Genomic DNA, 12,715 nt, shown 5'->3' on the forward strand with positions numbered 1-12,715 from the left:
AACCACAGAGTCGGAGCAGGGGAGCACATGTGCAAGGCTAGGTCATAGCTGGAAACATAAGTTCTTGACAGGAACCATCATAATTTGGAAACAAAAAACTGCCCTCAGCTATCCTTTGTACAATCTTTAGGATTTAGGCTAGGGAGGTGAAAGACTAAGCTGTAACACTGCGAAGCAAGTTTCATAAAAATACTCTCAGATGCTTTGACAGAGCTGGAGTTACCTACAAGCTGTGCCAACTGTAGTACTGTTGCTGAATACTGTAGATGACCTCGATACTTACTCTATCTACCCTTTGCTAGCAGTGCTCTCCCTGGACCTACATAAAGATATTAATAGCAATTCATCTCACAAGAGTCTAGTGCTAATCTTAACTCCTGTTAGTGGCGAGCTTTGCCTTCTCACCTGACTACATTTAGCCCATACCCAGGGCTGAACTGTAACAGTCACGCTATCACCTGATGACCCCTCACCAGCCAAGGAGGGGAATCAGGAAAAAGGAGAGCAGATCCATGGATAGAAGTGAAACAGATTTAAATGAGATAACACTAATACCCACAGAGTTATACTCAGCCAAATGAATATCCAGTCATCATAATCAACCAGAGAGCAGTCCTCAGGAGAAGCCAGAGGAGGAGCATGAGGAACCTCAGCAGGGACCCCACAGGAGTTCCCTCTCCTCAGCAAACCTTCCCCCTTTATAATGCCCATGCCATGATGGGACGGGCTACCCCTGTAGCTCACTCAGGTCAGCTGCCCTGGCTGACTCCAAACTGCTGATGGCCTGCCTGGCATGGCTGGGCTGGGCTTCTGTCCCAGCCAAACCAGGACACCACCCCACCAGTACTCCACTAGACTTTATTTCTTTTCATAGTAAACACAATTCTGGGAAAAGCTTTCCTATGCCCTCTGCTGGTTTTCCAAGGCACCCATTTTCAGCTTAAAACTTCCTTTAAAATACCAGTGGGTTTCAACACCTCTCCTACATTGTCTTCTGGCGAAACTGCAGTAAGATATGTAGGACAGAATCATAGGTGCATACTATAGAAACTGTCTCCTTCAGCTTCCTGGTGACTTGACAAATGACTACCATTTTTCATTTCACTTATTTGCATTTCTTTCTGAACTAGACTGTTCAGGAAATCTAGGCAATCCCCATCTTAAGAGGTCAAAATACAGTGTTAATTGACAAAGTCTCCTCCTGCCATTCCCAGTGACACTATTCACACACCGTTCACAGGAGAGAAAGAAAACTTATATTAAAATTATGCCAATGAAAGCCACTACTAGCGAATCCAGAGTAATCCTAAAACACAGAAGTGCAACTTGACTGTAACCAGCTGCATCTGCCTTCACAATGGACAAGAACACAAACAGCAGCTTTCCTGTGGCACACACTCACAGTGCCCAGCACACTACAGCCTGGGGCTTCATGAGCTTGCGCATAAGTGCCCCTCCTTACATGAAGGTCAGAAGAACTGGTAAGGTCATGGAAACTTTTGACATCTACAACACCAGGACCAACACCAGTGCTGCTGCCTCAGATCTTTAACAAGCAGGTTTTCTCTACACCCACCTGTAACAGCTCACCTGCTTAAGTGGAGAGCACGCCTCCATTCTACCCAATCCATGGCTTGTGTCACTTCCCTTCTGCAAGGTCATATGAAACACCAGTACTCAAGGGGAACAACAAAAGCTGATGTCAACAGTAACTTCAGGGTTTTAATCAGGAAATCTTTAACAGATCATCAGAGATTTTGACTGACATTCAGCTAAATGTTATGGTAATTTTGAGCAGTTTTTAGCTAATGAAAATTCATTAAATTCAACATTAAAAAACTGCACTGTAAATTACTAATCCAGCCCTGAGCTGGAGCATCAAGCAAGTAAAGTCAACTTCTGAGGACAATATTAATCCTGGAGATATGTTTTCCATCAGTGCATTTCTTCAAACACTTATCACTTAACCTTCCTAGAATCTCTGATCTCACATTTTTACCTCAGTAATGCCAGCCAGAAGTCCAAAACACCCAGCTAACCCATCCACGAGTGAACACTTTCAATACGCTCCACCTCAGGCTCTTAGACCCACGATCTTCTCTTGGCCTCAACCATTTTGCAGAATTGGAAACTGAAGATATTCAGACAAATGACAATGTCAACTGCCCCACAGAAACAGATCGCACAAAGACGGGCAGCAAGACTGGGCATGCATGCATCTTTATTCATAGTCATGACTACTTTGCCACATATTCCATTTAAGGTACTTTATTTTTTAAGTTAGGCCAACCATCATTTCACCAGAAGATGTAAGCTCCCTGCTCTTCTGATAGGCAGGAAGGCACACCAGCATACACATCCTCATTTGATAGGTATCAAGTCCATTTTAATAACAGAATCCTTGACCCAGAAATCATTAAATCCCCCTTCCCAAAACCCATTGCATGCAGCACTCTTGGGAACTCAAAATCTGACTTGCACACGGAAATGCATCTGCTTTGTAGCATTGTTACGCATTCCTGTCTTGAGCATCCACTTTGACTTCATCCTCTGCAGGTATTGCATATCACGCTGCTGAGCAGAGACTGCCCCTTCAGGGAGAGAGGAGGAAGAGAAAGAGGGATAAATGTCTGTAAGCTTACTCACTACCTAGGCAAAGCAGCTAACCTGTCCGTTCATATCAGCAGCCAGCTGTATGCTTTCCTTCCCATACCGCCACGCTGCTTTTCATGTCTGTAAAGGCCAGTTCCCTCCAGGAAAGCCCATGATTGTGACTAAGGGAAAAGGTTGTTCTGCATTCCAGTGTGCAATTTTTTTATTCCAAAAGCGGATACAGATCACATCACTGCTCCCCAACCGGAAAAGTATTCCAACTGTCAAAGAGCGATTTATGTTACGTTATTATGAATAGTGCTTTTGACAGGCAGAGCAAGGATTATTACCCTAGAAAACAAACCTTAGGAAGTCACCAAATATCACAAACATGCATGTAATGACCTGAAGGGCTTGCACAGAAGCTGTAAGGTATTTTAGACACAAACAACTTCCTATAACTTATTCTGCTTGGATGTCAGGAATTAAAGGGAACTGAACAGAAGACAAACTACTGCAGAAAACCCCCCAAATGTGAAACAAACTTGGCCTTCTTTTTTGTAGAGTGATGACATCCTAGAAACTCATCCTCTGCAAAAAACCTCATGTTGTCACTTACCCGCCTGACTTGTCCAGCCCAAAGCTCTGTACTGCTGCAACACCCGACTCACTGCTTTCTTATTTTTCACAACAGCCACTGTTCTTGACAGACCAAACCGTTGCTTGTAGTACCTCATTAAAGAACGATGACCCACTCTTGCACCTGTTCAGAGGAGGTGACATCTTATTACGCATAATGAGGCAGCTTCTGAAATGCAGTAGCCAAGCATATTGTGAAAACTGCAGAAAATCCCTGTCCTGAGACATGCTTTCAAATGGCCCAGAACCTTAAAACCTTTAAGACTACAACAAACTCAATTCCTTAAGAGCTGCTGTTCTGCACTCCACCTTGAAGAAGGAAAAAACCCAACAAAACCAGAGTGCTGTTGTTCAAGAGGGCCTTAGCTCAGAAAATAAACAAGCAGTTATCAGAAAAGAAAAGTTCAATCAGCAGAATGAGCAGAGAGGCGATGCTGTTTCTAGTAACCAGGGAAAAAAACTTGCTGACATTCAGAAAATCTTCTGCAATTGCAGAGTTGACAGCACTTTTCAGAATGAGAGGGCTGAGGTCCCCTCATACAAAAACACACCAAAAAACACAAACGCAAGCAAGAGTGCCAAATGCTATACAAGGCAAGAGTAAGTTTGTTTAAATAGATTAATTTTACTGAACTAGTTTATAAACTAGTTACCAGCTGCCTCTCTACAAAACCTACACTAGATAACCTAAGTTACAGCCTCTCCACGCTGCACTGAAACAAGACATGGAAACTCTTGGATTATGCCATGTGAGTCACATGTTAATGAAGACGTAAAGCAGGCAAAGGAACCCCCTGCCCCAGTCTACATATACATTACACTGAAGAAGCTGAACTACTTGGTAGTGAAAATAATGGAAGGTGAGCACAAAATCTCAAAGAATCTTTGATGCAAAATTACTTTCTCCTTGCCAAAGGAAAAAATACCTACCACGACCTACACTGCAGGTAATGGCTACAGCCATGAGAAATGCAGAGAAAGTAGGTTGTAACACAAATCCCATGCCTACCTGAAGGAAGGATCAGCTCCATGGTGTCATCATCATAATCCAAATCTTTCTCTGCTGGGCGCTGTCCCTGCATCTCCCCACCTTCCTCATCCTTGTGTTCAGGGTAACTGCTCCTGTGAAGCGCGGCAGCACACGGTTTACACATGGGGAGTAGCTGCAGCTATCCACACCCGTTACACAAAAGAACTGCCGTGCAAAGTTACAGCAAGCCACGGACATTGTCACTACCTTGGTTTGGGAGTTCTTCCCAGTAGCACCCCGCCCTGAACAGAGGCTAAAGACAAGGACCACCCTTTCTCCAGCCAGTTCTATAACCCAGCACAGTGCTGCTGCTGCACACTCACAGCGACTTATGGTGAAAAGCCACGACTGTGCAGCCTCCCAGCTCTGCACAGCTACTGAACAAGCACTCCAAGAGAAGCCACTACATCCACCTGTCACCATAACAGGAGGTATTTCTGACCAAAATGAACACAGCTCAGGGTGAGTTACAGGAAGTTCAACAAGAGGCCTCTAAATCAGAGCAGTCCTGTTTAACTCCAGCTACTTCAAAAAAAAAAAAAAAAAAAGAGAAAATCCACAGTAGGCATTAAGCCCATGATCTGCCTAGAAGGCAATGGAAGAGACAGTTATGCCCTTTTATGGTCTTTGCTGGTGCACTGAAATCTAAGCTCAGCCACAGCAAACACACAAAACAGAATTCAAAATACATTTTCATGCAGGACTGGCATTAGTGGTCACAGGAGAGGAGAACCAATCCCGTTGTTACGCTTACCTAGAACAGTTGTGAACTAGCTACGCAAACTAAGCATCAGGGCCTGGTACAGGACTAAATTTTAAGAATGAATAATTGTTTCTGATGTAATATTCAACTGCCCTTTTGTCTGTCCCCATCTGTGCTTCACTCAAAGAAAAGCATCCTCACCTAAAATCATAGAAGTCTGCAAATTCCAGGGCAGCATCTCCATCTGTGAAGAGTTTGCAGTGGCTTTTATCATTCATGTGAGCCTGTACTGCTTCCGTAGAGTAGAAGGATTTCCCTTTTTCATTGCACCAGATGCAGATTTTCCCAACGCCAACTTTCTCTCCTGCAGAAAACATTGACACTTCTATTGATGCCCAGCTTGCAGGCAGACAGACCGAGGAAGAGCCCTGAGCCCCTCATTTCCAGAAAAGCTCTGCTGTTCCTATGCCTTGACCACACGGCTCCATCAGGGACAAGTCTGTGCATTTAAAGATTTTGTATGACAAGGTTCAGACCATTATGTATTCTCAGCAACAAATTTCATACTCCCAATACAGTTTTCTATCTGATACCCCAAAATTATTTTATTCTCATAATTACTTGTCGACTTCCAAGGAAAATACATTTTTTTCTACCTTTTAGCTCTCTCAGAAGTACTGTAAACCACTGAGGCGAACACTTATGACTCATCAGTAGGATAACACAGTTCACACACACATGTCAGCAATAGAGTTGTGTCCTAAATTTCAAGTTAGCTGAGCAACTTCCTCAATGTTATAAAACCACGTGAGGCCTACAGGGTACATGACCACATGTTTGCTCAGTGGGGTTTTTCTCACCCTCCCCAGAAAGCCCATGGTCCTGCTCATGATCAAAATACTGAACTAGACAGCACTCAGATTTTACACAAAAAAAACGCCAAAACATTTAAACTCATATCCAAGTGAAAATAAGCAATAACAGTATATAATTATCCTGATCAAAAATCAGAGAACATTTAAGGCATACCCAGGTACTTGATCAGTCCTCTGAGATCCACAAGGTACTCTATGTCCGGAATGAAGAAACTGTGAGCTTTTGTCATATGGGCCACATTTTTTGTGAGAGATCTTGAATGGTGGGGACAGAACAAGCAGTCCGTGACTGGTATGGCCCCAACAGCAGCAGTGCTCTCAGCTTCTGCCTGCTCCTCCTCTTCTTCTCCCACACTTTCCATGTCTTCTTCAGAGCCAACATCTTCTTCGGAATCCATATCTTCCCAGTCTTTTAAAGGAAGTTTAAAAAAAACGTTTATTTATATGATTACTTCTGCCAAGCAAAACCAGTCCAAATTAAGTTAGAAAAATACTGCATTTTCTATTCTTACAGCTAAGTGCCACACAGGCACTTCCAGATGCAAGAATATATCATTGCCAGTAAAACACACATCTCCGTAAGACGCACAGCAAAGCTCAACTCTGCTCATGAAAAAGTTGGCAGATCTGGTATTTTCCCCCCCCTCTATTTTCTCAACTATCAACACTTTATTGCTGTTTCAAAGCCTTACGTTTAATTCACCACACCACAAGAACACATGCATGGCTCACTGAAAACAACACAACTCTGTCAGAACCGCGAAAATACTCATTTCCAGCAGTGACTCAGCAGTGAGGGACAATGTTCACGTACACCTTTAACAACAGAGAAGAACAAAGCCAGATGTCACAGACACACTGTGTTAGGTTCTGTGTTAGTATATACTAGATACACTAACAATTTTACACGTTTGAATGATTACTGCAGAGCTCATTAATGGACAGACGAACCAGCAATCTGATTATACTGCTAGAGGGGTCCAGGGATCTTTTTTAAGGAGTTCAGGTCTGGGGTAGTGAGCATTTCCCTCTACATTCCTACTGGTCCCCTTCCAACGCCATGTCCACACAGTGTTTGAGAACAGGGCGCTCCCTGGTGTTGCAGGCTGCTAATTAGAGAGCGTTGCTATAGGATACAGTTTAATCACTTTAAAAGCCTGACACTGAATCAACAGGACTTGTAGGAAACATTCCTGGACAAACATTTAAAAGGAAAATTCAGAAATCTACTGAGATTTTAGCATTACAGCTTATGACTAACACATTAATACAACACAGGTGCAAGACGGCTCCTTCTTCAGAGGTTAAGATACACATTCAGAGGTACACGGCTCTTCTCCTGTAGAACAGGTTCCCTGAATTGCAACCGAAATTTCACCAGCACAAAACTGCTGTAACAGATGGAGTAACACGACACAACCGTTTTGGTAACGAAGCCGGCACAGCATGGTCCCACTTCACTCACACCCGTCCCCTTCCTGCAGTTTAACCACTTCATTCAACTGCTCCAACAGATGCATCTGGAGCTGCACAGTACATCACAGCGCTGAAAGCACCCGGGTTAAAAATCATCCTTTTCTGGGAATTCTGAAGCTCTGATCTTCACAGCTGTCCACTTTCCAGCAGACCCCCAACAAAGAGCTGTATCACACAAGCAGCGAGGGTGAAGCAGCAGCAACAGGCAGTTGGGGTGGCGACTCTCAAACCAATTTTAACACAGATGCCAACAAGCTGAGCAGCTGTGCCATTGTCAGGCTAAGGAGCAAACGTTCTCCTCCGGTCTTGATGTGCTAAGAAAAACAAAACCAACCCCACTCCCGCCTCTTCAGCAGCTCAGTCAAGTGACTGATAGGACAACAGCAAATGATCGTGACTGGAATTTTGTCCATCTATTTTTCAGAAGTAGTTTTAGGGTCACCTTTTATGTTAGCCTTCCTTAAAGGAAACTTCCCCTGGAATTTTGCATGGGGAACAGTACTGATATCAGCAACTGTTCACATTAAACCTTCACACACACTAGTATCTTGAGCAGCTGGCAGTTCAGATGCTAACATGGAGTCCCTGGCTGCGAGCATCAGCCAACCTTAACTGCTCTGCTAAGCTGGAGATTTAGTCAACAAGAAGACCTTTTGCGATGGAAAACGCTGTACGGCTACAGAAGCAGCAGGAGGCTTTTACACAAAACCAACAACCACATCACTTATCCCCAGCTACCTCTCATCAGCATTTTACTGCCTTACCTTCTTCCACATCATCCTCTTCCTCTGCTTGCTGCCTGGCCAGCTTCTTTGCTTGCTGCTCAAACCACTGTAGCCGGGGAGGTTTTTCCGATCGCTCTCTATTCTGTGACAAGCCGGCGCTTCCTGTGGCAATGGGACAGACGCTGCTATTACTAGGAGGTAAAGATGTCTTCTTCGGAGACGAAGAGGGCTGAGCTCTGATGGCCTGCTGAATAGCCGTGTTCATCTCATCTTTGTTTACATTCTCTGGAGCCAGCCCCTTTTCCAGATTCTTTTCATTTAGTATTTCCACCTTCTTGCTGACAGCTTGAACAGTTTTCTTCTCCAACTCCAGGTGCTTCTTGGACTTCAAGTGATTCTCATAGGCATTGAAGGTGGAGAATCTCTTGCTGCAAACTGTGCAGTACGTGGCGGTGATTTTGTTTTGCTCCTCTGCTATCGCTGTCTGTGCTAGGACTCTCTCTTGGAAATTCTCAGCAGTGACGGGAGGCATGTCGGCAACCTTACGCTTCAGATTGTACCTGTGCCAGTCAGTTTTGTAATGGGCACGCTGAATGTCAGCATCCTTGAAAGCCACACGGCAAGTGATACAAGTGTAGGTTGCCATTACTAGAGAGTGGGGTGAAAAAAATCATGTTAATAAAGATAAACAGCAACCACATAAAAGCCCAAAGCCTACATCCTGACAGCACCCATGTAAGGCAGCATCAGAGATATGTTAGCGGCAGCATCAGAGATACATTACCATCAGCAAATGGCATGTTACATACTAGAAGGAGCAAAAAAATACAACTCTGATACAGTTATCTGAGACTACTCACAGCACAGCAGCACCAGAGCATCCCAGCTCTGAACCCAGAAGACAAAGGCTGTGCTATTTTATTTGAAATACTGTAAGCATCCATTCGGTGTAACAGATGCTTTTTGTTTCAGAGGAAAATGTATTCTCTGCCTGTCCTGACGGCTCTCTGAAGCGTTTTCCTCCCCCCCCGCAGAGCTCCCTATCCCTTTCCCAGCCCAAACAGGTATTTTACAGCCACAAATCAACCGATGCAGAATCCCGTTGGTCGCAAGTCACAAACACCTCGCAGGAACCTCAGGGACAGAACACTTTGATCTGTTCCGTCGCACTCAGACAAGAGCTACACACTGCATTACCCTGGGGTAACTAAAAACCCCAAACCCAGCCTCTGTCAGGAGAAGAGGGGTGTCACTGTGAGCACCCAGAACCGCAGGCGTTTACACCTGACTACGAAGTGGAGAACAGCGCCCGCAGCTCAAGCCGCGTAAAGCAGAAAAAGCCGCCGCAGGGTCCCGCGCAGCTTTAAACAGTGCCGGTGTCCCCGGGACCGACGCGACACAGAAATTCCTGACACACAGGCACGTGCTTTCCATACGGACACCAGAAGTGACGGCACAACTTACACCCGGGAGCGGGGGGCAAGGAAAAATCCTAAAATAAACCGACAAGACGCAGGGCAGGCGGGGGCCTCCCCGCCACCGCCAGACGTGACTCGGACGGGACCCGCAGGGAGGCTCCGCCCGGAGCGACAGCAACCGTCCCCGCTGGGCCAGGCCGGGCCTCACAGTTCCCGCCGGGCCGGGCCGGGCCGGGCCGGGCCGGGCCGGGCCGGGCCGCCCCCCCCCGCCCCGCGGGACACGCACCTGACGCCCATGGGGCCGCGGGCCGGTCACTCCCCCGCCTCCTCGCCGCTGCTGGGGCCCGCGGGCCGGGAAGCGCCGACAGGAAGAGGCGGCTCAACGGCGGCAGGGAGGGGGGCCCGCCCCTTCCGGCAAGCATCGCCCGCTCCCGCCCCCTGCCGCCGCGGAGGCCCCGCGGCGCTCCCCGCCCCGCCCGCCGCCCCCCGCGGCCGGAGGGGCCGCCCCGGGGCGGGGGCTCCTACCTCCCGCCCCCCACAGGAGCGGGCGGCCCCGGTGCTGCCCCGGGCATGGGAATGGACGTTGCCAGGCCCGCGGCGGGCCAAGGACGGGCAGGACGGGAGCGGCACAAACTCCGCCAGAGGGGCTGGGTTCGGTGGTGCGGGGGGTGGTTTCCGATTTTGAGCACGAACATACGATTAGATATGATGAAAGATAAAAACTAACACATATTTATTAAATGGTTTTACAAACAATTAATATAATAATTCCATGTTTACAAAATAGTAATCAGGCTAGGTAAAGTGCTGCAAAATATTTTAAATAAAGACATTTTGTAATTTTCCAGTTTCTGGTTACCTGGACAGGTGGTGTCTACAGACTGTTACGCCGCTTGTGTGCTGAGAACAGACGTGGAGACTACAGGGAATTTGTTCTGAAGGCTTAAACAGTCTGGGAAAAGTGCAAAATGAACAAAAAACAAGTAAAATGTGTATTTCTTCAAATCCTACTTTGGGTTAAAACTATTTACCCTCCTCTGCATAGAATAATTGTTTTTCACGAAGAAACTGAAGAATGGTAAGTAGGTGTGTAGCACGTACACATGAAAAGCCCTGTGTGCCGAAAATCGGTGCTTTAGGCTGGATCTGACACACCTCAGGCCACCCATCAAATGCGATCGCTCCGTCTGTCGCTCAGATGTACTAACGGAAGGGGAACGTCCCGAGTGCGAAGGCCTGAACCAGTCCCACAGACCCTGTCCTGACACCCCTTGTCTCCTCCCAGCAGGGGTCTGTGAAGCAGCCAGCACACACGAGGGAGGGCGAGCGCTTCAGCCACCAGCAGCAAAACCACACGGCAGCCCCCGCCTCCTGCCAGGCAAAAGCACGCCAGGTACCGATCCCACGGGCGAGAGCACACTCCATGTTACCCCACAGCACTCGCCCACACTCTGACCCACGCCCTCTACGCTGCCTCTACTGCCTTTTGACTGGAAAGCAGGCTTTCTGCGGAATAAATGCATGTTTCAGAGCTATGTGCTACCTAACACTCGCTTGCCTTTCTTCCTGCCCACGTATTCAGCTTTGGAAGATGGGAAGGTGACGACGGTGCTTGGTAAGAAAGATGCTGTGGACCATGGTGACAGGAATTTTTCAGTAACTGCTATTTTGTGGCTGCTGATAGAATACAGCAAAATGAAGGTTTCTTGAGGGATTTCTGACTGAAGGCAGTGTGGAAGGGATCTTGCAAAGGAGAGAAACGTTTTCTTCATGGTTTGCTGTCAAACTGCTGGCAGTGGAATGTATCGTGTCTGAGCAAAGTGTCTCTTACGTGTGGTTGTTTGGGAGGGAAGAGGTAATTTCCAGCATAAAATTAAGCATCTTTCCACTACCTGAGGAAGAATATTAAACGTTACAGAATTACCTCCTTCCCATTACACAGTATTTACGGGCTTGAATGTAATCTACTACCACGAGAACAGAAAAATAAAATTCTAAAGACACTCAAATAAGCAGTTATGCCCCTAAACTTTAATGGCTTGCTTGTTCAAGTTTTGCTTTGTTTTTCTTTCTAGACAAAAATAAATTGCAACTCGTATTGGAGAAAAGTCAATCTATTTTTCTATCTTGAAACCAGAAAATGGATCATTTACAAAAAGTCTGAGAAACTCCTCCGACTGCTTTTCCTTCTTGGTCTAATCTATTACTCCAGAAGAGTGCCCCTGCGTTACGTGCTTTTATAGCCACAAGTGTTCTTCAGAAAATAACAATAAAGTGCAGACTGTTATAATGCCACCGCTGACAGCCAGCTAGTTCGTCCGTCCCCTCAATCCGCTCCAGAAAAGCCTGTGAAGGACTGCTCCCTCCCTGCTGTCTCCCCCTGTCCTGTAGCCCAGTTCCCCTCCTGGCACCAGTACTCCTGTACAAGGAAACACACATTTGTTTGGGTGTCCTACAAAGTTTCATCAGCAACATGTAAGTTGTACTCTTCTAAGTGTATAGATTGTCCTAAACATGCAGCAAGGAAATGAGGCTTTTAACTCATCTGAAAAATTTAAATGGCCTTTAAACTTACCGATTCCCCAGCAAAAGCTTCTTTTTATTTTTCCTTTTTTTTTTTTTTTCAAAAGGGAAGGACAGGCTGGGGGGAAGCTAAAAAGGAAACTTAGCAACCAACGCCGTGGAAGTGATGTGGCTGTGGTTTTCTAACCCTTTCCAGAAACTCGCTTTTAATGTCAATAATTTCAAAAGCTGCATCTTGTGGGATCTATATTCAGCATCCACTTAACTTTGTAATGGATTTGATAATGAAGGCACAGGCTCACTTTTTTACTGGTAAAGGACAGCAAACACGATCAATAGGCATTACTGACACAAAAGCACAAGCAACGATAAAGCCAGTGTCAAAAATTCCCAGCATCTTTCCTTTTGCTACACTCTTTTTGGCCATCTGCCTATTTTTTCAACTTAAAAGGAAAAAAAATAAAATGGAGTTAACTTTAAATGCAGGTTTACCTACACACATATGTTATCGGAAGATTTTTATAATATGTTGCTGTACTTTCTGAGGGTCCTAGATGACAGTATTCACCTCTTCAAATGCCAGCAAATGGAAATCACTTCAGTAGTAGTAGCAGCTGACATGGTCCCTCAACTTTGCTAACGGTTTACATCACATTAAAAAAAACTAGCTTTACTTCTTCCTATTTCTTTGATTACTATTGCTTGGTATTCAATTTTGTCGCAGGTGAACAAAA

General features: G+C 45.8%; 1 protein-coding gene across 1 annotated transcript; it reads right to left on the reverse strand.

Annotated features, from left to right (window-relative positions):
* Positions 1-2,252: 2,252 nt before the first annotated feature.
* Positions 2,253-9,787, reverse strand: ZNF622 (zinc finger protein 622). The gene is made up of 7 exons (XM_086469256.1): positions 9,745-9,787; positions 8,080-8,688; positions 5,994-6,248; positions 5,166-5,328; positions 4,241-4,353; positions 3,212-3,355; positions 2,253-2,591 (listed from the first exon to the last, which is right to left on the reverse strand). The coding sequence occupies exons 2-7, from the start codon at positions 8,684-8,686 to the stop codon at positions 2,464-2,466; spliced, it is 1,410 nt and encodes a 469-aa protein (XP_086325382.1). The 5' UTR covers positions 8,687-8,688; positions 9,745-9,787; the 3' UTR covers positions 2,253-2,463.
* Positions 9,788-12,715: the final 2,928 nt, after the last annotated feature.

Source organism: Leptosomus discolor, chromosome 8 (assembly GCF_034619465.1).
Source record: "Leptosomus discolor isolate bLepDis1 chromosome 8, bLepDis1.hap2, whole genome shotgun sequence".
Classification (NCBI taxonomy): Eukaryota; Metazoa; Chordata; class Aves; order Leptosomiformes; family Leptosomidae; genus Leptosomus; species Leptosomus discolor.

Bases quoted from the DNA above. Each gene is read 5' to 3' on its own strand.
- ZNF622 (XM_086469256.1), bottom strand. From the start codon at position 8,686: ATGGCAACCTACACTTGTATCACTTGCCGTGTGGCTTTCAAGGATGCT. The intron at 3,356-4,240 runs GTAGGCATGGGA...TCCTCTGAACAG, and splicing joins GGAGCTGATCCTTCCTTCAG to GTGCAAGAGTGGGTCATCGT. The intron at 2,592-3,211 runs GTAAGTGACAAC...CTCTCCCTGAAG, and splicing joins GGGCTGGACAAGTCAGGCGG to GGGCAGTCTCTGCTCAGCAG.